Below are 25,194 nucleotides of genomic sequence, written 5' to 3'. Positions count from 1 at the left end.
CAATAAACTATAGTTTTGAGTGTGTGTTTTCTGGTTTCTGAGGTTGTTGGAGGAAAAGTGAATTTAGACTACTTCTTCTTAAGAGCTATTTGTATGAATGTAATTCAATTTGGAGTATTTTTTAAAATAATTTTTATTAAAAAGGGTTTTTTTTTTTTTATTATTCGGCAAACTCTACCCCCAATGTGAGGCTGTAACTACTCACAACCCTGAGATCAAGAGTTGCCTGCCCTACTGACTGAGCCAGACAGGCACCCCCAATTTGGAGTATTTTAATTGGTCAAGAATACCATAATACATATTAGATGTGTCTGTATGTCCGAATCCCTGAAGTGGCTTAATAAATATGACTTAATTACTGAGAATGGCAAATAAATAGAATATATCTAATCTCATCGGTCAATGCAAATGTATAGGTATATTTTGTTTCTAATTTCACACGGCACAGGCCCGGCATTCCCTGTCATACGCCTCGTGGGTGGCAGAAGCGCATGGGAAGGCCGAGTGGAAATCTACCATGCTGGTCAGTGGGGGACTGTCTGTGATGACCAGTGGGATGAAGCGGATGCAGAAGTGATCTGCAGGCAGCTGGGCCTGAGGTTTGTTTTTATTCTCATTTTGTTTAAGTTGTGGAATCCATTCTTTCCATACCCAGAGGTAGGTGCCTGTGTGTTTAAATTGTACATTTCCTCAAACAAATAGAAAAAGTCACCTTGCAATCTTTGTACTAGGCTGTAGGCTCCCTGAAGAGAATTTATATGTACTTATAGATCTAACCTGTTTGTGTCTGAATTCAGTTGATTTTATATGCCTGAGAATCTCAGCCTTTTACTCCTTTTCATTAATCGCATTTACATTACCCCAGGTAATGACCAGCACCATCAGTAGCAGAGACTTACTGAAGTCATCTGCTGAAACTCCTTGTTAGGCTTTAACTGAAGTTCGGCTTCTCTCCCCAAGTATGATCTCAACTTTTGACTTTGCTTTCTTATTTTTTAGGTATGTGCTTAGAACAGAGGATGTTTATTAATGTGCAAAGGAAATAATCCCCACGTAGGATGTGGAAATGAAGCATGTGTAATAAAAACAGCAGTATGAAAATCAACATTTCATGTTGCTTGAATTGTGATTATTCTGGAATAGTATGTTGTAATTTTGGATTTTTAATCCCTTTGCTTAGTGATTCTGAACATTGGTATAAGAAGCCTAAAAGTTTCTCTAGAATTATATTAGGGGATTGGGGCGTCTGGCTGGCTCAGTCGGTTGAGCGTCCAACTCCTCATTTGGCTCAGGTCAAGATCTCAGGGTTGTGAGATGGACACCCTCAACAGGCTCTGTGCTCAGTGTGGAGTCTGATTGAGATTCCCTCTCTAAAATAAGTAAATAAATCTTAACAAAATAAAATAAAATTAGGGGATCTTTTCAAAGTTGATATTTTACTTTAAATTGGTAAATTTCTTCATTTAGTGCTTTGTGGGTAGTGATGGGGAGGCCTCTTTAGATCAAAGCTTTTCTGTTCATGTATCACCTTCTTTACAATTAAGCATAATCCTTGACACTGAAGCATGATTTTTGAACCTTAAACCATTTATACTCATTTGTTTTGCAACTGTTTTTGCAACTGACCCCCCTCTTTTTCAAAACTCTCTACTGAAGCAATTTAAAGTAAAATATTGACATTTTAACATTTGACCTCTAAATACTTCAATACGTATCTCTTAAAAATAAGAACATGGTGCTGCATGGCCAAATTAACATTATCACAACTAATATATTTGATAATCATTTTTTTTTTTAGAGAGAGAGAGTGTGGGTTTGCGAACGGTGGGGGAGGGGCAGAGGGAGAGAAAGAGAATCTTAAGCAGACTTCACACCAGTGTGGAGTCCTATTTGGAGCTGGATCTCGCGACCTTGAGATCATGACCTGAGCTGAAATCAGGTACTTAACTGACTGAGCCACCCAGGCGCCCCATTGGTAATCATTCTTAATATTTTCTAATATCTGATCACATTCAGTTTCCTATAGTGGCCCCCACAATGTTCTTGACAGATGGATTGTCTTAAGCAGAATTTAGTCCAGGATCATGCAGTACATCTGGATGTTGTGTACCTGAAATCTCTTTGAATCTAGAACAGCCTCTTGTTATTCATGACACTGATTTGTGGAAGAGACAGAACAGTTGTTCTGGAGAATGTTCTTTCCTCCTGTATTTGTCTCATTTCTTCCTACTGGTGTCATTTCCTTTACTCCTCTGGCTCTTGTAATTCCTGAAACTGGAGGCTAGATCTGAAGCTTGATTAGATCAAAGCAGGTATTTTGGCCAGGATTCATCACAGGTGATGTGTAACTGGGGTCTTCCCATTGCTGAGGCCAAGCTTGAGCACTGGGTTAAAGGGGCATTGGCCTGATCCTTCCCTGTCAAGTTACATTTCCCCTGTAACTGATTCTGGGACTTAATTGCTGTTTCAGAGTTCATGTGTAGGACGGGACTGGCATGGCAAATCCTGTGTCTCTGGGGCTTATAATTATCAGTGGTGTGAAGTTTACTGGTATGATCATTTTCTTTGGGTGGGTTAGAAATAAGGCCAACCAGTTCTTGTTGAGAAAATTGTTATTAAACATGAATTTTGCGACTACATTTTCAAAATGTTCTGAGGGGATATCAATTTCAATAACAATTTCCCTCAAATTTCCAGGTGTTGCTTTTGGATTCAACACAGCATAAAATTATCATCATGTGCCCTGTACTCAAAACAACCTGGATTTGGTTCCTACTTCTGGAGATGAGAAAAGTTACAGAGTATCTCTTAGATCCCCTCATCTATAACATATTTCTTGACATATAGGGACTGTTGTCTAACAGCACAGTTGGCTGTTAGCACACATAATAAGTATATAATACACATTGGCTATCAAGGTCAGTCAAATTAGGGACTGTTATAGTTGAAAGATGTTATTAACAGTCAAAATAAACTGAGTGTTTGGTGGTAGATTATCCAACATTATTTCTCTATCCAGAAGTTCTATTTAGTTAGCTGTATCTATGAATTTCATATTTTTTGAAACATTCTAGTGTGTGTATATGTATATTTACCATGTTATCAATTTGGTGGTGCTAATTGATTTGCATGTTAGTTACTAAGAAACCTGTCTTTGCCAAAAATATTAACTTTAAGGGCAGAGTAATAGCATATTTAACATTGCTAGCTGCAGTATGGATTACTCTAAATTTAAGCTATAAGGCATTTTTTTATTATTAATATATTTCTGTGGGGAAAAGGCAGGTTTTGTTGCATAGAAAAATGCATAGAAAACTTAGAGTATCGGGGCGCCTGGGTGGCTCAGTCGGTTAGGTGGCTGCCTTCAGCTCAGGTCATGATCCCTGGGTCCTGGGATCGAGTTCCGCGTCAGGCTCCCTGCTCAGCGAGGAGGCTGTTTCTCCCTCTCCCTCTGCTTGTCGCTCCTCCTGCTTGTGCTCTCTCTCTCTGTCAAATAAATAGATAAAATCTTTAAAAAAAAAGAAAATTTAGAGTGTCATAGAGATACACCGTGAATATTGATATTTATAGTTACAGAAGTGATTCTAGAAATTTATGTTGTAATGTAGAATTCTTTCTTGAGAGCCAAAGATTTCTTTCACTTAAATAAACAGTTCTTAAACAAAGACCATGTTGAAAAACAATAGTCTATTACGTAGAAAGGATACAGAGATGGAATCATCAGGAAGATTATATTGATGTTGGACACATGCAAGGGTCAAGTGTTTCCATCTTTCTCGAGCATTAACTTACTGCCATCTTTTGTATGAGGAAATTCATGTTTGGAAAAGCAATTGAAAGGAAAAATATCTCCAGATATACAAGGCAGCAAATTCCTCTATGAACCTATGCAACAACCGATGATTCAGCTTGGTAGACATTTGTTTTTATTGTAAGCACGCTGATGCTCTGAGCTGATAGTGTTTGGTTTTGCCTTTCTTTCATCTGATCTTACAATTATCTCTTAAGTTCGCATTAAAGCAATATTCTGCAACTGTTCCTCCTTTACAATTTGTTTGCTTATTTAGTGGCATGGCACTTTCGGATGAAATAGTTTTTAAGGGCACATATTTGATAACAGTATAATTGTTGCTTGTCTCAATTTATGATTTTTTTCTTAAGCAAATGTCATCTCCATCTTATTTGTTTGTTGAATTCCCAAAGGGAAACTACATCATACCTCCCTGGAGTGGTGGCTACAATTTCTTCGGGAGACGCTGTCTTGTTGGCTTTCATTTTTTAATGGTGTCTATAGAGTTTGGGAGCTGGAAAGCTTCCTACACACAAAAGAAATCACTGTACTTTTGATACTCAAATTTGAGTAGTCCAGAACTTGGAGAAAGATTAGGAACAGGAAAGGAGGCAGCCAGATGTTAGGAAATTGTCTTGAGAATGTGTGTGTACACAGCGAAGTTTCAGGTGAAGACATTTGTTTTTATTTATTTATTTTTATTTATTTGAATTCAATTAGCCAACATATAGAACATCACTAGTTTCAGATGTAGAGTTCAGTGACTCATCAGTTTCATAGAATGCCCAGTGCTCATCACAACACGTGCCCTCCTTAATACCCATCACCCAGTTACCCCATCCCCCCACCTTCCTCCCCTCCCCTTACCCCAACCTCAGTTTGTTTCCTACAGTTAAGAGTCTCTCATGGTTTGTCTCCCTCTCTGATTTCTTCCCATTCCGTTTTTCCCTCCCTTCCCCTATGATCCTGTAGGCTGTTTCTTATATTCCTCATATGAGTGAAACCATATGATATTTGTCTTTCTCTGATTGACTTATTTCACTCAGCATAATACCCTCCAGTTCCACCCATGTCGATGTAAATGGTAAGATTTCATCCTTTCTGATGGCCAAGTAGTATTCCATTGTATATATATAGCACATCTTCTTTATCCATCCATCCATCGATGGACATCTGGGCTTTTTGTACAGTTTGGCTATGGTGGACATTGTTGCTATAAACATCGGGGTGCATGTACCCCTTCGGATCCCTACATTTGTATCTTTGGGGTAAAAACAGTCGTGTAATTGCTGGGTTGTATAGTAGACCTATTTTCAACTTTTGAGGAACCTCCATATTGTTTTCCAGAGTGGCTGCACCAGCTTGCATTCCAGGTGGAGTTTCTTTTGTGCAGTTAAAGTGAAGACATTTCCCATGTCTTTCAGAACTCTTAAAAGCATAGTTTAGAACTATGACATCATATTTTATTGTGTGGATATGCCATAATTTACATAGAAATTTAAAAATTGTGAACACATCTTTCTTAGGTTTTTTTTTGGCTATAAAATTATCATACAAAACCATTTTATGGAGTAGTCAATAAAAATCTGGTACAGATTGCTTTTAAAAAGTACTTCTTTGCTTTTTTATTTTACTGTTCATTAATTTTTTTGTATTTTATAGATTTTACCATAAGGACAACCTGGGGACCTTGTGTAACAGAAGAGGAAATGAGGCCCTCTAAGATTACCCAAAGCCCTAAAGTCATACTGTTAAGTGAGAACCAAAATCCCTTTTTTTTTTTTAAAGTAGGCTCCATGCTGAGCATGGAGCCCAGTGAGGGGCTTGAACTCACAATCCTGAGATCAAGACCTGATCTGAGATCAAGATGAGATCAAGAGTCAGACGCTTAATCGACTGAGCCACCCAGGAGCCCCAAGAACCAGAATCTTGAGATTTATGGTTCCCAGTGTAGAATTTTTTTTCTTTCATGTTATACTATTTGCAAAATATCCAGGTGTTAATAAGAATAAATACAAATATAGAGCTGAAAGAAATAGAGGATTCAAGAGATAAAAGTTCACTGTAGGGAGAAAATGCTGATAGACTGTTTTTGAGGTGCCATAGGTACCCCACTGAAAATGCCCCAGGAGGCTGTAAGATAGCAAAGTGTTTCGGAGTCAGCTCTGTGGCCAGACAAGCTTCACCAGCAGTGATGGTGTAACGCTGGGCAAATTATCTAACTTCTGGGCCTCAGTTTCCTCTTCTGTAAATTGGGGATCATAATATTGGGTTGTAGGGAGGATTAAGTGAGTTAATACACATAAACCTGGTAGACCAGTGCCTGGCCTTTAGTTTGTAAATTTTTAACCTAAATATTGTACAAAAAAATGATACTAATCTTTTAAATCTCTAAAAATGTGTTAGCTAAGAATGCATTCTTACTGTGTTGACTGTTGTAACATTTAGCATCTTATATGTTCAGTGTCCATCAATATTTCTTCTGTGAATAGCCTCATCTTCTCCATGCCCCTATTTTTTTTAATGTTTGTTGTTTTGTCTCATTATAATGTAATTATAATGTTATTATTATTAATTTCTATGAGTTTTTTCTTCTTTGATTGCTGTTACATATTACAAATATTTCTTCCTGCCTGTTGGTTGCCTTTTGACTCTGATTATGGTGTATTTTGCTATACAGTAGTTTAAATTTATATGTGGTTAAATTAAACTTTTTCAGTTTTTCTGACTTCTGGGTTTCTTATCTTACTCAGGAAATCCTCTTTGTCCCAAGGTGGTGTTATTCTTATACTATGTTCTTTATTTTATTCCAACACTTCTTAGCCCTCCCTTCTTCCCATACTCACCCTCCCTTCCTTCCTTCTTTCTCTCTCTCCCTCTCTCCCTCTCCTTTCTTTTTCTTTCTTTCTTTTTCTTTTCTTTCTTTCTTTCTTTCTTTCTTTCTTTCTTTCTTTCTTTCTTTCTTTCTTTCTTTCTTTCTTTCTTTCTTTCTTTCTTTCTTTTTTCTTTCTTTCTTTCTTTTTTCTTTCTTTCTTTCTTTCTTTCTTTCTTTCCTTCCTTCCTTCCTTCCTTCCTTCCTTCTCTTTTTCTTTCTTTCTTTCTTTCTTTCTTTTTCTTTCTTTCTTTCTTTCTTTCTTTCTTTCTTTCTTTCTTTCTTTCTTTCTTTCTTTCTCTCTCTCTCTCTCTCTCTCTCTCTCTCTTTCTTTCTTTCTTTCTCTTTCTTCCTTTCTTCCTTTCAATATTTAGATCTTTAAACCCTCTGGAATTTCCTTTTGTTTCTCTTATGAGTTTGGGATCAAATTTTATCTTCTTCTGTATTCCTTATACCACCTAATCCTGGCTCAGTGAATTGTACCCACTGAAAAGTTCTTCCGTAGGGTCTTTTTCTTTCCTGGCATTTATCCCAGGGCAAAGATCCAAGAAGGCTGTTAATTGGCCTTCCTCCAAAGCTTTCCTTCCTGGCTTCTCCATGACCTGTATCGGTCACCGTGTCTCCCTCTCATCTGTTCTGCAACTTTCAGTGTTCTCTAAATCAGCTTCCATATTTGCTTTCTTGAATCTCTTTCCTTTAGAGCAAGGGTCACCAAACTTTTTCTGTGAAGGGCCAGATAGTAAGTACTTTGGACTTTGCAACTACTCAGCTGTGCCTTTGTGGTGCAAAAGCAGCCACAGACACTAAGTTGGGAATAAGTGAGGCTTTGTTCCAATCAAACCTTATTTCTGGACAGTGAAATTTGAATTTCATAGGATTTTCCCATGTCAAAAATTACATTCTTGATTTGATTTCTTTTCCCTACCATTTATAAAGTGTAAAAGCCCCTCGTAGTGCATGGACCCATATAAAAACAGGTGGTATGCTGAATTTATCCCTTGGGCTGTAGTTCGCTGATCTCTGCTCAGGAGCTGCCAGCAAGGGCTTCTTTGCTCCCATCCTGGATTCTCCCTTTTCACAGAGGTGCAGCAGGTCTCAGGAAGGCAACTCCAAGCACTTCCCTTCTTGTTTGAACCAAACTTAGTAAAATAGCACAGTACAGTTCAGTTATTCAGGCTTCCAAATTCCGGGACTAAGTCACAATCGATACATGACTTGAAAGTTTTATTTCCAGTGGGTATCACACTGTTCCCCTGTTCAGTTTAGTCTGAATGTTGTATGAAAATATTGTCTTCTGGAAGGGGATATTTATTCTACTAGGGGCAACTTAAAACAGGATAATTTATTCACAGCCTTATAGACTACCATTGCAAGACCATTTTGGTATAGAATATATTTTTCTGGGAGCATATATGCTGTCTTTAGAAAAAAAATTGTTTTGGCTATTACAGTTGTTTTTGATAAAATGCCTATGTGCACTAAAACGCTTGAAATTGTTGGCCTCTGAGGATCTGTGTCCCTACCACGGGAATACCAAGTTGAGTGATGTAAGTCATAGCTTAATGATCTTTTGGGCCATCATCTTGTAATCCTTAATAAAAAATAATACAGATTTGTCCGCTGTCTTATAAGCTACAAACTCCCATAAGTATATTCTTTTAAAAATGATTTTAAAATAAATAAATGAATAAAACACATTTACAACCTTAAATCCAGAAAATGTTGAGATTTTTCATTGATTCTCCCTTTCCCACCATTCCCCTGACTTGGGGAGCGGGGAGAACAAAAACTGTGTTGTTTAAACTAAATACCAAATGGTTTTTAGATCAATTGCTTAGCAGTGAAAAATATGCCGTTCATCAGCTGTGAGGGGGAAGCTCTTGAGAGTGCCAGGAGGGTTACTTTGCATCCGTTTAATTCTTACAACCCTGCAAGGGAGTGGTTATCATCCCTATGCGCAAAAGAAACATTTTATGCCTGGAAGGTTTTTGTAACTTCCCCAGGGCAGTTTCACTTGTTAAAGATGGAGCCCAGATTTGAGCCCGAGGGCCAGTTTCCACATCTACTATTCTTCCTCAAAGATTCTGCTTGGAAAGAATAAGCTTTTTGACATGATCAGTAATATATGAATACTTATATATGTCCGTTACACTCTTCTGTGGGGACACAGATACACATTGAAACAACTGGAAACTTCATTTAAAAAATCCTACTATTGAGCATTGATTCCTTCTTTCTGGAAGAGTGGAAATGGCTGTCATGTTTCCTGTCATGTTTCCCCTAGTAAAACAAATTCACTCACAAAATTATTTGATAATATCGTCTGTGTTAGGATATTTTTTTCTTTCACATTTGTCTGATTAGCACTAGATATTAATCCTTAATATTTGTTGGGGCAGACTTCTCAGAGTTCCCTGTATGACAGATATCAGATAGTGATTCAAGTGTGAGGATTCTGAATTTAAAAATTTTAACTCCGACAAAATATCCTGCATAAGCTACTCTTTCTTTTCCTCCCTGCTTCACACCTCCTCCTATAAACATTCCTTTATCCTTCCTCGTGCAAACTCTGAATTTTAAACAGAAAGTGGGTCAGGTGATAATGGAACAAGTATTTGCTTTAATGGTTAAAGGGTTTAACTTTCAAATGTTTTGGGACTTGTTTTAGACGTGTGTTCTCTTAAAAGAAACTTCTATAGTATCTAGTAAAATTAGTCAAACAAGTTCTTCTTTAACCAGGAAGTTGATTATCCAAGACTTGGCCATCGCTCGAGTATTATAATCAGTTAGCAAACTTTTTTTTCCCTTCGATATATTTTGGTTGTAAATTCTCAAGGTAGTTATAAAGTTATGAAAAAAAGGCAACTAAAATAATGGGGAATATTATTGAATATTGAATGGGAAGCATCATTGTAAAACAAACCAAAAATATGAATGCTCTACTCTAAAAATTAAAAGGCTAAAAGAGGTCGACATGGCAATTTCTGAAGTTATTAATTATTTTGACAGTCAATTGTGATCTTCTTCACTGAAATCTGGGGTTCTAGAATGGGGGACCACTTTGACTTGTGGGCAAAGTACATTTAGTACACATACATTTGAGTGGAGAGATGTTTTAGTTAGAAATATGTTTGGCTCTGAGTGGCAGAGAACTGGAAGTAACAGTGGCTTAAATAAGATGACAGTGTATTTGTCTCTCAAGAGACCAGAGGGACCCAGCTCCAGGCTAGTCTAGTGGTTCCACAATCATCAGGGCCCAGGCTTTTTCTTGGTGGTCGTTCTCTCATTCTTAGTATGGCACCTCATGGACTAGTACAGCTTCTCAAGCTCTGGCCATCACCTCTGCCTTGCAGTCAGCAGGCAGGAGGATCTGGGACAAGGATACTTCCTGGAGGTGATACATGACAACACTTCTACCTAAATATCTGTGTTCAAAACTTAGTCATCTCAAATGGGTACAGAGTTTCAGTTCGGGATGATGAAAGAGTTCTGGAGATGGGTGGTGGTGATGGTTGTACAATAATGAGGAGGTCCTTAGTGCCACTGAACTGTACACTTAAAAATGGTTACAATGGTAAATTTTATGTAATGTATATTTTAAAACAAACAAACTTAGTCATCTGGAAGGAGAAGAGGCTGGAAAATGGGGTCTTTACTCAGGATAGCCATTGCCCTCCTAAAAATCCGAGGTTCCGTTACTAACGAAGAAAAGGAGAGTGAGTATTGGGGGGTAACTTGCAGTCTAAAACATTTGTGATGGCCAAAAATAGAAAGAGCAACAAACAAAGGAACAAGAAAGGAGTAGAGCAAGTCACGTATGACCTGTGGTGTGAATTGGTCAGGGGAAGTATGGATTAATCATAGTTATATGTTTCCTGGGGCAAAAGAAATTATGTCAGATGAATTTTTGGTGTCTAATCCAGAATTCTTATCTTTGTTCAGTGGCATTGCCAAGGCATGGAATCAGGCGTATTTTGGGGAAGGCTCTGGGCCAGTAATGTTGGATGAGGTACGCTGCACCGGGAATGAGCTTTCTATTGAGCAATGTCCAAAGAGTTCCTGGGGAGAGCATAACTGTGACCATAAAGAAGATGCTGGAGTGTCCTGTACCCCTCTAACAGGTAGGAGTTTCACCCCATTAATCTACCAACCCTTGCCGGCACCATCTGGGCTTACCTTCGCTTCTCCTCAATTAGGTAATATAACTAAGTGAGCATGCCAGTAAATCTTGCAAATAAAACTAAAAACAAAACAATGCACAAAAAACAAAAACCAAACAACTGACACAAATTGTATATCAACATGGTATGTCCTTGTTCATAAATATTTCTGAATTTTTCACTTTTTTTATAACATGTAAAAATGTTAAAACATATAAATATGTTTTAGAACATATAATTTTTTTGTAATATATAGTGCCCAATAATCAAAATCAGTGTGCAATGATAAATTTCACATTATTAGGTATATACTTAAGTCCATTTATTTATTGACCTGCCTTGACTCTCAGAATGTGTTTATAGCTAGTGAAACTGTATTGATGGGATTGTTGGTTAAAGCACACTAGTAAAGGAACCAAGTTAACTTGGCTGTGGTCAATTCTCTGACTATTCCAATTTGTAGCACGCTTGTCCGGATATGTCTCATATGTTATAAGAAGGGCATGTCTGAGTACAAATGAGTGTGTGTGTATGTACTTATACGTTTTGTGGGAAGAAGAGGGAAAAGGGCAGATGAGAAGTCAGGTCATCACAAACGCATTGTTTCTATGGTAAAAAGAACTTAAAGAAAAAAGTTGGGGGTTTTAATCTCTCCTTAAAAAATCAAAATAAAAACTTCAGAGGGCCCACGAAATGCTGAAGTTATGCCTTTTTATTTACATAGTTCTATACATGATGTTGTTTTTATTTATTAGCAGAATAACACGTTTATATACAAGAGAAATATAAAATTTATGCCAGATTTTAAACCAGAGCACATCATCTTCTTGGGTCTCCATTTCCTCCTCTTTCAAATGAGTAAAGTCTTGTAGTGTTACTGTGATGGTCAAATGAGGTAAAATGTGTACCAGGGTTTTGCAGACTATAAAGTCTTATATTAAGAAGTGATTGTGTTGCTAAGAGACCATTTACTTTCAAGATCCCGGAGAATCATGAAAGTAAGACCTTTACCCAGGATTATTTATATGTTTCATTTGGGGATGTTTGTATTATTTTGCATGGGAAAGGCTTTTAAATCCACTTGTTGGGGGATAAATTTATTGTATATCTGCTTAGAAGCTCTTAACAGGGTTCTATGGGAATTAATTATTCATTGAACTCATAACCTTCAAATTCAGATCTGTATTGTCAATAAAAGAACAAAAGTGAGACATGTACTCTAGCTTTTATAATTTATGAATGCCTAAGTAATAATAAGTGCATTGACATGATAGATCACACTTTAACCAGAATAGCTTTCTCTGTCTTCGTATTTCAGTATTTTTTCATTTGCAGTTAAAATTTTGAACTATTTCCAAATTACTGTTTTCTTATTTTTTAAATGTAAATGACTAGTATTTCTCATACTTACCAAGACTGAAGCTATAAGAAATTTCCCAAATATTTGTTTAATCTGGAGAAATCTAAATAACTACTTTGGAATTATATCAGAATACATTTTTCGACTCGGGAAATAGGAGCACAAATAAGAAGAAAATAATAGTTTGTTAGGACAGATATGTGTTATGTCATACTTCAGAAACAATCCAATGACCTCAGATCATTGAGCACTGTCCCAAAATAAGTTTAACAAAAAGCCTAGAGAGAGACCTGAAGGGGTGATAATTCTAGTGAAGTTAAAATGTTGTTCTCCCTGTTTTCGATCATTGATTTGCTTAGTCCCTGTGTCTCCTTCTTACCACAGATGGGGTCATCAGACTTGGAGGTGGTAAAGGCGGCCATGAGGGCCGCCTGGAGGTGTATCACCGGGGACAGTGGGGGACTGTCTGTGATGATGGCTGGACTGAGCTGAATACATATGTGGTTTGCCGACAGCTGGGATTTAAGTAAGGCCCGTTGATATGAGGCAGCTAAATGCCAAATTATATTTTTAAAATTCTCCTTTTGTAACCCTTACTTGTAATTTCTATAATACTAACAATACATGTTCTCTGTCATCTGTCTACCTCTGTCTACCTACCTACTTATTCACCTCTCTATATATGGAAGAACAAAAAAACCCCAATAAAAAAAATAACATTTTCTATGATGATGAATATCCGTATCTTGTTATTTATCTCATTACCTTTCCTGTCACCACCCTTCTTCTTGAGTAATTGGTTAGAGCCAGGGGATGACTTTTAGGTTTCTTTGTGTCTATTCAAGTAAGACCGTATGCTTTGAATGCTCGTCTTATTCTGACGCATCACTTCTATTAGATGTTAGTTCTGACATCATTGTGTCTAAAATTGCAGGGAAGTCCGGTGTCAAATGCTTTGGTATTACATTATTCCCTTTTTCAGATGTGATGATAATTATCACTTTTACTTGAGAAAAACGGCCTTCTTGTCATGAGATGACCTTTCGAACTCACCCTTGACCTGACTCATAAAAGCTCGTATCACACTTTGGGCCGTGTATTTCGTGTCACACACATACTGCATTCCAGAGTAAAGACCTCAGTTGGTTGAAGGAACCGCAAATGATGCCTTTTAGCTACTATTTGAATGAAGCCCTCATTGAATGCCCATTCTTTCTTGTTTTTTCATATTTCTCAGTCATGCTTGAATTAATTGTCTCAAGCTTGAAAAAATTGGCAAAATTATTCCATGCTTGAGATAGAACTAATTGCAGATATCCACTAAACCTTAAAACTATACTTTCATCCAAACTAGGTATGATCATGTTTAAACGTATTTTTAAATTTGTAAAAGTAGTATAAAATATTAGAGTTTGGAAAATAAAAATTAAGAACTATCCATAATTTTCCCATTCTTATACTATTATCATTATACCTTGTGTGTATAATTTAGTAACAGCTTTAATAGTGAGTATGTACTTTTTCTATCCATATTTCTTACCTTTATATTACTACAGTCATAATTTTTTTTTAAGATTTTATTTATTTATTTGACAGAGAGAGACACACAGTGAGAGAGGGAACACAAGCAGGAGGAGTGGGAGAGGAAGAAGCAGGCTTCCCATGGAGCAGGGGCCCGATGTGGGGCTCGATCCCAGGACCCTGGGATCATGACCTGAGCCCAAGGCAGACGCTTAATGACTGAGCCACCCAGGCGCCCCTATAGTCATAATTTTTAAAGACAACATAATGTCCATTGAATGTTCATACCATAATTTACTTAATATTTAGGTTAGTTTAATTTTTCCTGTTATAAACAATGATATCATGAAGATATAAATACATGTTATTGCCTAATATTTTGGATTTTCGTGGGCAGTGCAGTTATAATTATTGTGTCAAGGGGTGTGACATGCCAGCCAAAGAGATACTAATATTTAATTAATAAGAATTACTTAATAAATGCTATTTCATCTTTCAGTGAATCTGTTAGGCCTGAGAACTGTATTCCGTTTTCACAGATTTAGAAAGATTCATAAATACTATTAGTTACTATATTCATAATTTCCTTATTAATAAAAACAATGGAGTGATAGTTTTTCTCCATATTTTATTGATTTTGTTTCACAAATATATTCAGTTTTTCTTGTATATACAGAGTATCAGAACTTAATGGTTCTAAAAATGTTCTCACTAATATTTGTTAAAAGTTCTAAATGATTGTGTTAGAAGGTAGAATAGGCATGGACCACATTTACTTTTTGCTTTACAGAGGAATTTCTAAAACAGTACCGTTTTGAACTGAGGAAGGGGTGAACTCTGGGTTTCTTTTTACAAATGAAATCCCAAAGTAAAATGACCTCTTGTTATCTGTTATATAGTTGATATGGACAGAGAGTAATCAGATTGATGCATTTTGTAGAAAAATGGTGTAAGTTCAAAGTGGTAGCAATATGAGGTTTAGGATAATTTTTTTCTTGCTAAGATTTGATTAGTCAGCAAAATGGAAATCTTAGAATAATTAAAAGTTGTACTGTTTTAATTTATTAAAATGTTCATTTTCTTAAATAAATGTAATAAATAAGCGCACAGGAAAGTAACTGGGAAAATTCATGCCAGAAAGAAAGATATCTTCATATTCTTTATACAGAAATAATAAAAACATTCAGTGAAGGAAGTGACTGTTATAAAATTTTATGAGTAAGAGTTTAATTACTTAGACTCTTAGAACTGAAAGACACCTTAAATAATTTTTTGCTTAGTGATTTCTGGAGGTTTGGGTTTTACAGAAGAAAAAAACAAAATTGGGGGAAGCATGAATGAAAGTACAGACTGTGACTTAGTTACCAACTTTTTATTTTGCAGATCTTTCCTATTTCCACAATGTATATATTAATTATATTTTTTTGTAGAGCATTGTTACAAATAAAGTCAATTAGAACTCAAATATAATTTATAAAAATTTTAAAAATCAGATTTATGTAACCTTGTGAAAAGCAAAGAGCATCACCATTATTCTGATTTTAGTGGGCTGAAATCCAAGTCTCATCATGGTTTGGGTGTAGTGCTTGAGGACTCACTGAACTAATATACAGTTTTTATTTTGGAAGGGGTGATACCAAAGAGGTCTAGAGAGGCTGATGAAATCAGATGAGCTCAGGTGGCTCTTGAGAGGCCGGTACAAGAAAACTGTTCTAATTTTATGGTTCATGGTGTTATTTCCATTATCAGGAATTCTCTCTGGTTGGTGAGTTAAATTGTAGCCAAAACGCAAGAATGAATGGGGAAAAAGGATTAATTATCCCTTAGGTACCTGTTGAATCAATCGAAAATTGTTAAGATGATCGAAATGTGTGATGGGGTAAACACAGCTCTTAGAACTGTGTCCTTCAGAGTTTTATTTATATTTTTTAGATTTATTTATTTGAAAGAGAGAGAGAACGAGCAGGGGGAGGGGCAGAGGGAGAGGGAGAAGCAGGCTTCCCGCTGAGCAGGGAGCTCAATGCAGGGCTGGATCCCAGGACCCTGAGATCATGACCTGAGTCTAAGGCAGACGCTTAACCCACTGAGCCACCCAGGCGCCCTGGGACTGTGTCCTTCAGATAAGAGAAAGAAGAAACACTTATCCTCTGGAGTCATGATGTTTAATTAGGTTGTTTGTTTTATGATTTGTGGTTCCTTGGAACAAGAGACAGCAGTTCTATGCATGGTGTTCATTTTATTGCCACAGATACGGCAAACAATCCCCTGCAAACCACTTTGAAGAAAGCACAGGGCCCATATGGTTGGATGACGTCAGCTGCTCGGGAAAGGAATCCAGTTTCGTTCAGTGCTCCCGGAGGCAGTGGGGAAGGCATGACTGCAGCCATCGGGAAGATGTTGGTATCACCTGCTACCCTGGTGGCAATGGATACAGACTATCTCTGGGTGAGGATTGGAGTATCCATAATTCAGTAGCCACTGCACCTCTATCCACTGGTCTGGAATGGGAAGCATTTCTTAGCCTTGGCTTTTTTTTTTAGTTAATTTTCTATAATGCTCTAAATAAACTTTTCAGTCTTTCCACCAATGTTATAAAATTTGTCTTCCTCAGGTTATTGTTCTTTACCTAGAAGCCTAAGTTTCTCACTAAAAATCTTTATAATCACATGTATCTGAAAGGTGGAATAAAGACGCTACAGTGTCCATTCCTCCCCTCGTTGGTCACCTGTTCTGATTCTCATTCACCTTGAATTCTAATGACCAGTTTGGGACAGGATTTTCACAAATTGCAACAGAACAATAGCTCTCTCTCTCCTATCCCCCATCATTTATTTCTTCTTTAGTCCCGAGGCCTTGTCAGTCATTGGTCACCAGCCTTTATTGCTCTGTACTAAGCTAGATCTTTCAGGTTTCTCAGTGGGTTCCTAAAAGGATTTATTGGAGTAAATAACCCATTCGTCTTTCTAAGATACCCTGTTACTCTAGAAACCCATCTGTGTCCTTTACTATTCCCCCATTCCAAATTTCGTTAGATTGGTAGTCAGATAAAAGGTAACTAGCTCATCTAACCGTCTGGAAATATTTGTGGGTAAAGGTCCTTTTGTGAGCAGAGAGCAACTACATGTCCTTGACCGACTTAACATCTGACTGTTGTTAACATCTTACATCTTTTGAGGATGGCAGAATAATTATGAATGAAAAATATAGAGGGAGATATTAAAAAGACTTGCCAAGACTACCACAGCTCCATTATATATCTAAACACATAGTTTTTTTGGTGAATAGATGTTAAAATAATCACAAGTGGTCTTTACTTTGCACCCTCAGAGTTGTATCAACCCCTTTTGGATCATCCTGTTTTGAGACTGTGAAGCTTTAATCTTCACATTATAAAATAACAAAACTTGTTGAATCCCACAGTATTAACTGTATTGTATACTTAAATTGATTCCTCATTGTACTCTAACCTGTGAGATCATGGTGACTCACTGCACTAATCTAGCATTGTACCAAGTAGAAATACAACATTTTACTCCACTCCTTACAGGTCATACTTTCAATTTTGCTTTTCATTTGTCCTCCTTTTTTGTTCCTTTCTTCTTCTGGGGAATTTCTGATCCTCCCAGGATTATGTGATGAGTGACTGTATGTGGCTGGGGGAGATAGAACCTGTTTGCTAGACATGACCCTTGGCCCCAGATGGCAGGTGTTTGGATCATGAAGTGATCTGCTCAGGCACACTGCATCAGTACTCCGGGTGATGATCAGTACTCTAAATACTATACAAAATATTATAATCGGAGTTCTCTGAAGGCCTGTGTGGTTAAATGTATGCATATGGTCAGGCAACTGATTTTTCCAGTTCCCTTGCAAATCTTTAATTCTAGGATTCTAGATAATATATTTTAAAAATTTAAAAAGCTGAGGATGATAATTATTAATAAAACGTGATCGTTATTATAAGTGTCTTTGGTCCTAATTTCAGTAATACGTCTATTAACTATTCATTTGTCCGAAGAACGTTATGTCTGAGCCAGATATACTTTTGGAATAGAATCATATTACCACCGATTCATCCAAAGAGATCGTTACTTTCCCACTTATCAAAAAGTGGGATTTTTAAAACAGTGCATATTTAAAGTGCATATTTAAAACAGAAGCTTAGAGAAGGAAATCATGGAATAGTAATATAAAAAACAGCATTTTAAAAACAATTGATTTTTTACTTCTTTGGCACGGTAGTAATGAGCTATTGGACTATTACTGTTTTCAAGTATTTGAAAGGTAACTTGTGGACCTTAACTTTAGATGTGAATTGAAGTCCTCAAAATTAATAATTGTAAAATTATTGTAATTTTACAATATTTTGTAAATATATATACAAATATATACAAATATAAAAAGTGTAAAATAGACACTTTTTATATTTGGGTGTGTGGTAAATGGAAGGCTCAAAAACAATATTCTAATTCAATAAAAGTAATTCTAGTAAGAATGCAGTTAATACCTATGTGAATTGGGGGAAATTTGTGGGATGGTAAGTGTGTGGATTTCACATTTTAATATTGCACTAATTGCTTTTTTTTATCTCTACACCCAACATGGGGCTCGAACTCATGACCCCCAGATCAAGAGTTGCACGCTCTTCCGAAAGAGCCAGCCAGGTGCCCCAATATTGCACCAATTCTAAATTTCAGAGTATTAAATCCTAGAGAGATTTCATTCGCAGGGAGATGGTCTTTTACCCAATTTTACAGTATAAAATTTTGACTTTACCTTAAGCTAAATTTTATCTTCTAGAAAAATATTATTTTCTAGAATAATGTATTAAATCAATGTTACAGGAAAATTAAAATAACACTCTACTGGAGGTCCAAGTTTGAAATATATAATTAAATTATATATAATTTAAGATACTATATACTCATAGTACTATTTAGTTTTCCCAAGCATTTTATATTTAAGATTTTAGAAATAAAACATGTATATTATTGCTACCATAACAAAAAGAACTTAAACAGTAAGGTGGTGTTAATAGAATATCATCCTATATTGTCATCCAATTTTCCCTTCAAGCATTGAAAGTCCAACGATTTTGTAAAATGAAGGGCTAAAACTAGGTTTAGAAATACTGCATGCATTATTTATACAAAGCATGCAACTGAGGCTTTAAAAACACTTTATCGTTTTTATTTTTATGGTATATGAAAAACTGCCCATAAAATGCCTAGAATGGAATGTGGAGCTCTCATTCCATGTGCTCATGTTTTCTTAATTTTGGACCAAACATCCAAAAACGTAAAAATTAAGAACTTTAAGAAAAGAATTTCACCTTTTTTTGGGTTTTTAAGTTTGAGAATCACTTTTCTACATTATTCCTTTTAAAAAAAACTGCAAACTTTCAGATACATTAATAAGAAATGTAAAGTTTCAAGTATACTGTGTTTTGTGCCATGGCTAAAACCCCAAGTTTTTTAGCTAATGTAAGCAGTGCATAGAGTAGGCACTCCATAAACGTCTGTTGATTTTGACTTTGCTTTATTGATTCTACTATGATGCCTGCCCCACAAAGTCAGTATGACAGGGACAGAAATTAAAGAGCCAACAACTTGGGGGATAACAAAGAAGGATGGAAAAGTATAAAAATAGATCAGAAGAATCAAAGTAGGACATGCCCATGTTGCCAGTAGTATTTTCTGTCAGTAAACAAATGCCAATCTAGTAATTTCATATTTTGGTTTAAGCAGAAATGATATTTTGTTCTTTAGCTGCTTATTTCACCTCCTTAGTTCGGCTGATTTCAGCTTGCTTCATGGTCTTCCCTAAATCCTCATCAGTAAATCTCAGGGGCCCTGAAGCTGGAGACCCTTCTAGTAACTATGTAATCTAAAGGGTATTAGTTTTTGCTTAGGCTGCTGTAACAAAGCACTACACAGTGGATGGCTTAACAACAGGTATATGTTGTCTTACATTTCTGGAGTCCAAAACCAAGGAGCCATCAGGTTTGGTTCCTTCTGAGGGCTGCGAGGGAAGGGTCTGTTCTAGGCCTCTCTCCTTGTCTTATTTATTTATTTTTTTAAAGATTTTATTTATTCATTTGACAGAGACACAGCGAGAGAGGGAACACAAGCAGGGGGAGTGGGAGAGGGAGAAGCAGGCTTCCCGCAGAGCAGGGAGCCCGACATGGGGCTCCATCCTAGGACCCTGAGATCATGACCTGAGCCAAAGGCAGATGCTTAACGACTGAGCCACCCAGGCGCCCCTCTCCTTGTCTTATAGATGGCCGGCTTCTCCCTGTGCCTCTTCACATAGTCTTCCCTCTGTGTATCTCAGTGTCCAAATCGTCCCTTTTTATAGGGACATCAGTCATAGTGGATTAGGGCCTACCCTAATGGCCTCACAGTTCAAACCAGGACAGTGTGCAGGGTGCAGTGAGTGCTTTCAGTTAAATAGTACCATATTTATTGGTGTTGATAGAGATATGTGAAATTCTACAAATGACTTCATTTGCATAACTTAGATAAACCTCAATTTGAAAGAGATCAGTTTCTCAACTTTTTAAAAAAAATGACATTTTAAAAAAATTTTATTATTTTTATTTTTTAGCTTCAGCATTTAAAAAAATTGAGGTATAATGAACATATAACATAATATTAGTTTCAGGTGTACAACATGATTCGATACTTGTGTACATTGTGAAATGATCACCACAATAAGTGTGATTAACACCCATCACCTTACATAAATTCACATAGAAAAAATTTTTTCTTGTGTTGAGAACTTTTAAGATCTACTCTCAGCAACTTTTAGATATGAAATATAGTATTATTAACTATATTCACCATACTGTACATAGCATCTCTTTGTAATCTTAGTAATTTTTATGCCTTAAGCCCTTCTTTTGGAGTAAATAGGAAGGCTGAAATGTAAATTGTCCGTGTTAGCTGCCTTCCTTTCTTTTCTTTCCCCTACACATTCAAGTTACCCATGAATGCCAAGCGTATATATATATATGTATTTATGTCTTCCTAAAAATCTCAGCTTTGGAGTATAAATTTCTAGCTATGTTCAAGGATAAATGAGCAGATGTGAAACAAAAACAACTCTAAGGAAATATCTTTTACTATTTGGAAGTTAATGGTAATAAAATAAGACCATTCACAATTTTGCAGTGCTAATCATTCATTCATCATTCATTCATTCATTCATCAAACAGCTACTGCATGTCCTCTGTATGTGAGGCACTGTTCCAAGTGCTGGGAATTCATAGTTGAGCAAGTGAGTACTCTGATCCCAAGGCTTCAAAAGATATCGCAAAAGTGGATACCGTTTTTTATTAATACCTCTTCTCTCTCACTCTCTTGTATTACCCAGCTGATTTTATAGTTGATACAAAAATGAATTGTATTTTATAAAGTCTCTCATACTTTAACATCAGTTTTCTGTTTTGGCTTTTCTAATACTTTCGAATCATGACTTAGGTTTTCCTATCAGACTGATGGATGGAGAAAATAAGAAGGAAGGACGAGTGGAAGTGTTCATCAATGGCCAGTGGGGAACCATTTGTGATGATGGCTGGACTGATAAGGATGCAGCTGTGATCTGTCGTCAGCTTGGCTACAAGTAAGAAAAACCGAATTATTTGGGATGGTTACTTGATGAGCATTTCTGACTTTTTAGGTTTGTTCTAATGAATTATTTCTTACCTAAAAATAATTTCTATTAATCAATTGGAAATATTGGCAGCATGCTGACTTGATTCCAAATTATTAAGAAATACTAAGGAGAGCCTACTTAAATTTTTCTATTTTCCCAAAAGCAATATACACTGTTAGATAAGAAATATAGCTTTTGGGGCACGTGGCTGGCTCAATTGGGAAGCATACAGCTCCTGATCTCAGGGTCCCCAATTCAAGCCCCATGTTGGGCCTAGAGCTTACTCAAAAAAAAAAAAAAAAAAAAAGAGCTTTTATTTAATAGCAAATGGTCTAATAATTCTTGACTATTCATAATACTGCTTGTATCAGGCAAAGGTGGTAACCTTTTCTCTGTGATTTAGGTTTCAACACTGTAGCCTTTTTAAGAGACTCTGGAATTACTGAAATTGGGGTTGGTTCTCCTTATTCACAGTAGTAACACTCTCTAAAGTCGCAGTGATCACTGTATTAGCAAATACTGAGCCATTGCTTCTAGAGATAAGATTGAACAAGGAGATGCTTTGCCTTCTTGTTTTAGCTTTCAAACTTGCAAACAGTTGAACATTTTGGTCTGTTAGTATCTTTTTTTTAAATTTTTCGGCTTAAAAAATATTGATGATTTCACTATTTAAAATGCCAGCGACACACAGTGCTCAAGTGCTATCCAGCATTCCTGAGTGCAAGAAGGCTGTGATGTGCTTTCTGGAGAAAATACAGGTGGTAGATAGGCTTCACTGAGGCACGAGTTACAGTGTGGAAAAACATGGCACTAAACAGACTGGGAAAGGACACTTGTTTCAGTTTGAGAGATGAAATAAATAAGCAGATTGTCTTCTTGTGAGACCTCAACTGGGCAATGCACATTTTTTGAGGCTTTGACATGTCTGCAAATGACTGTGAAAACACTGTGAGTATTGATTTGGCAGCTGCAAATATATGGAACATGTTACAGTTTATAGGTTATGCAATTTAAACGAATGTGCATAAATTGACGAGCTTGTAATAGTTACTAATATTGGTTTGGATTTTAAAATATATCTTTAGGGGCTTCTGGGTAGCTCAGTCGTTAAGCGTCTGCCTTCGGCTCAGGTCATGATCTCAGGGTCCTGGGATCAAGCCCCACATCAGGCTCCCTGCTCTGCGGGAGGCCTGCTTCTCCCTCTGCTTGTGCTCTCTCTGACAAATAAATAAATAAAATCTTTAAAAAAAGTCTCTTAATAAGTAAATCAGTAATTTAATGTTATAACAAATTGGATAATCATCTTCTAGTGCACAATCTGTTAATTTACCATCTAAAAATATTTTACATGAGAATCATTTGGATATTTGTTCAATCTAAACATATTTAAATGTTTTTATAATTTCCCACTAGGGGAAATGGATTTCATATAAGAACATATATATAATTGTAAACAAGTATGTGACTAGAGTAGATGTTTTTCCCTAGGTCTACTTTGAATTGTTAAAAATCTTTAATAAGGCATTTGTTTGTAGAAACCAATCCAGAAAACTTTTAAGCTATCAACAGGTTTGGGTCTTATTAATAGGAGTTCCAGAGATCTGTCCCCCAGTCAGCTATATTATATGTGAGGCTTCATCCTTGGAAATACGGAGAATCAAAGTATCATTAGAAAGCATTTCCACAATTGGAGAAACAAAAATGAAGTAATAAAAACCAGGAAACATGAATGGTAACTAATGTAGATATGCTTAGAGTAAACAGAAAGTAAAAGGCATTATTTAATTATGTATTACATGTTACATAATATCTGACAAAGTCTAGCATAGGAGCATATTATTTTTAGAGGGTTGAGAGAGAATGTGTTGCTATCAGTTACACTTGTTAAGATAGACTAAATAACTGTGATGGAAATTCCCTTCTATTTGAACTTTGTTTGAATCCATTAGCATATGTTTTCAAGATGACATTGTTCTTGAACTGCATATTTATTGTAGTATCCCTTAAAAGAATCTGCAAAACAGTGTGTTCCTACTGAGTTATTAGAGACCTAAAATTAAGTATATCTAGTTTTTATCTTATAAATTGATGCAAAGGATTTAATTTCTGGCATATTTGTGTATGACATTTAAAAATAGAACAGTTATATCACTCTTAATTATAATCCAAAGGAATATCAGTATCATAGTGGCTTGATGCTCTCTGTCATCTATTTAAAAAATACAGGAGAGGCGCCTGGGTGGCTCAGTCGTTAGGCGTCTGCCTTCGGCTCGGGTCATGATCCCAGGGTCCTGGGATGGAGCCCCACATCGGGCTCCCTGCTCCGTGGGAAGCCTGCTTCTCCCTCTCCCACTCCCCATGCTTGTGTTCCCTCTTTTGCTGTGTTTCTCTCTGTCAAATAAATAAATAAAATCTTAAAAAAAAAATACAGGAATGAGCTCTTCTTTGACCTTCAGAAATTTTATACAGTTCCTTTTTCTCCTTGAAATTGTATTTAAAATTTTCCTTCTTCACAGAATCCTAATGTTATTATGCTTTAAAAAAATGTGTGTTATATGGGTATATACATATATATAATATATATATATATACACACACACACTTAAGTAAGTGTGTGTGTATGTGTATGTAGGCGGACACACATGGAGAGAGCAAGAGAGAAATTAATCCTTCTGACAGGTTCCTCTCTGGATTTTATGATTTCTAGTACACAACTGATTAAAGACAACAAAAACAGAAATTTGAGAAATAATTATTAAATATAGGAAATAAAAGCTGACTAAAGCTCCCATTTCTAACTTAGATTGATGGGTTGGGTTTATGGTGCTTGGTTAAAGGAGGCTTCATTGCTATCATATATTTTGAACTGTTCTTTTGTCTGCTTGAGAGTCTTTTAAATCTTGGAGCAATGCATCGTGGTAGGATTTGGGACGAGTGAAAAATACGTCTTTCTTTTGTGTAGTAAGAGAAGGAAAATTTTGAAAGAGAAGTTGATTTTGATTTCAGCAAGACCAGTTTTAGGCAAGAATACACATGTAATTTGAGGATCTGAATACCGATTCCTTTAAAGCCCATATAGCCCTGAGAAAGTCATCCTCTACTTCTAGGAGCACTTAACAGCCGGTTTAAAGACTAACTAATGTACTGGAGTCTATTGAGTCTTTGCTGTGAATTACTGCATGCCTATAGCCCAGTGGGAAGTCTCTTCCCCTTTTTCTAAAGATGACACAGTCCTTAACTGTTAAAAAAAGGTCACAGGAAATTTTTTTAGACTCCACTATATTGTTGAGAGTGTATTTAATCATGCACTTTTATTAGTTTAAATGTTCTCTAATTTCTATCTGTCGATGTATCTAAAATCGTACATTCTTTTAGTGTGTAAATTGATAAATTTCTAAGAAATCATCCTTTGTTTTATTTAATGTGTTCTACCTGTCATCTACTTCAATGGTATTTATCATGCATTTTTGTCTGTTCTTTGTGTAACCTTCTGTTTTTTTATTTGCAAGCAACCCAATTTTCTATTGTCATTCTTTCTCTAGTGGTTGGACATTCAGCATTCTTATTGTTTTACTAGAAGTTGTCTTTAAATTTTTAGCAAACATACTGGCATATTTTCTTACCAATTTCAAAAATTATTATCTGTAAGTTTGCCTTGCTGAAAAATATCAAAACATTTAGCATACTATTTTTTACTTTTTACCTCCACTCATCCTCCCTTCCCAAACTTATGGGAATCACCTGGGATTTTAACTTCAGAGTGTTATTTTTTATTTTCTTCGAATTATGCCTATTTGAATTTCAAATTGCATTACATTGCACATCCATATTATCA

The 25,194-nt window shown here is 36.2% G+C and overlaps 1 protein-coding gene across 3 annotated transcripts in view; it reads left to right on the top strand.

Annotated features, from left to right (window-relative positions):
• The window catches only part of PRSS12 (serine protease 12), a 71,217-nt gene that overhangs the window by 22,404 nt on the left and 23,619 nt on the right, over positions 1–25,194 (top strand). For all 3 annotated transcript variants that reach the window (XM_027599335.2, XM_027599336.2, XM_027599338.2), the window contains exons 4-8: positions 449–599; positions 10,605–10,783; positions 12,567–12,708; positions 15,952–16,148; positions 21,185–21,326. In XM_027599335.2, coding sequence (XP_027455136.1) covers positions 449–599; positions 10,605–10,783; positions 12,567–12,708; positions 15,952–16,148; positions 21,185–21,326 — 811 coding nt within the window. The remainder of the gene's footprint in view (positions 1–448; positions 600–10,604; positions 10,784–12,566; positions 12,709–15,951; positions 16,149–21,184; positions 21,327–25,194) is intronic.

This window comes from Zalophus californianus, chromosome 2 (assembly GCF_009762305.2).
Source record: "Zalophus californianus isolate mZalCal1 chromosome 2, mZalCal1.pri.v2, whole genome shotgun sequence".
In the NCBI taxonomy this organism is placed as follows: domain Eukaryota; kingdom Metazoa; phylum Chordata; class Mammalia; order Carnivora; family Otariidae; genus Zalophus; species Zalophus californianus.
Note: the sequence above shows the minus strand (reverse complement) of the source record. Positions and strands in the feature narration are given on the sequence as shown.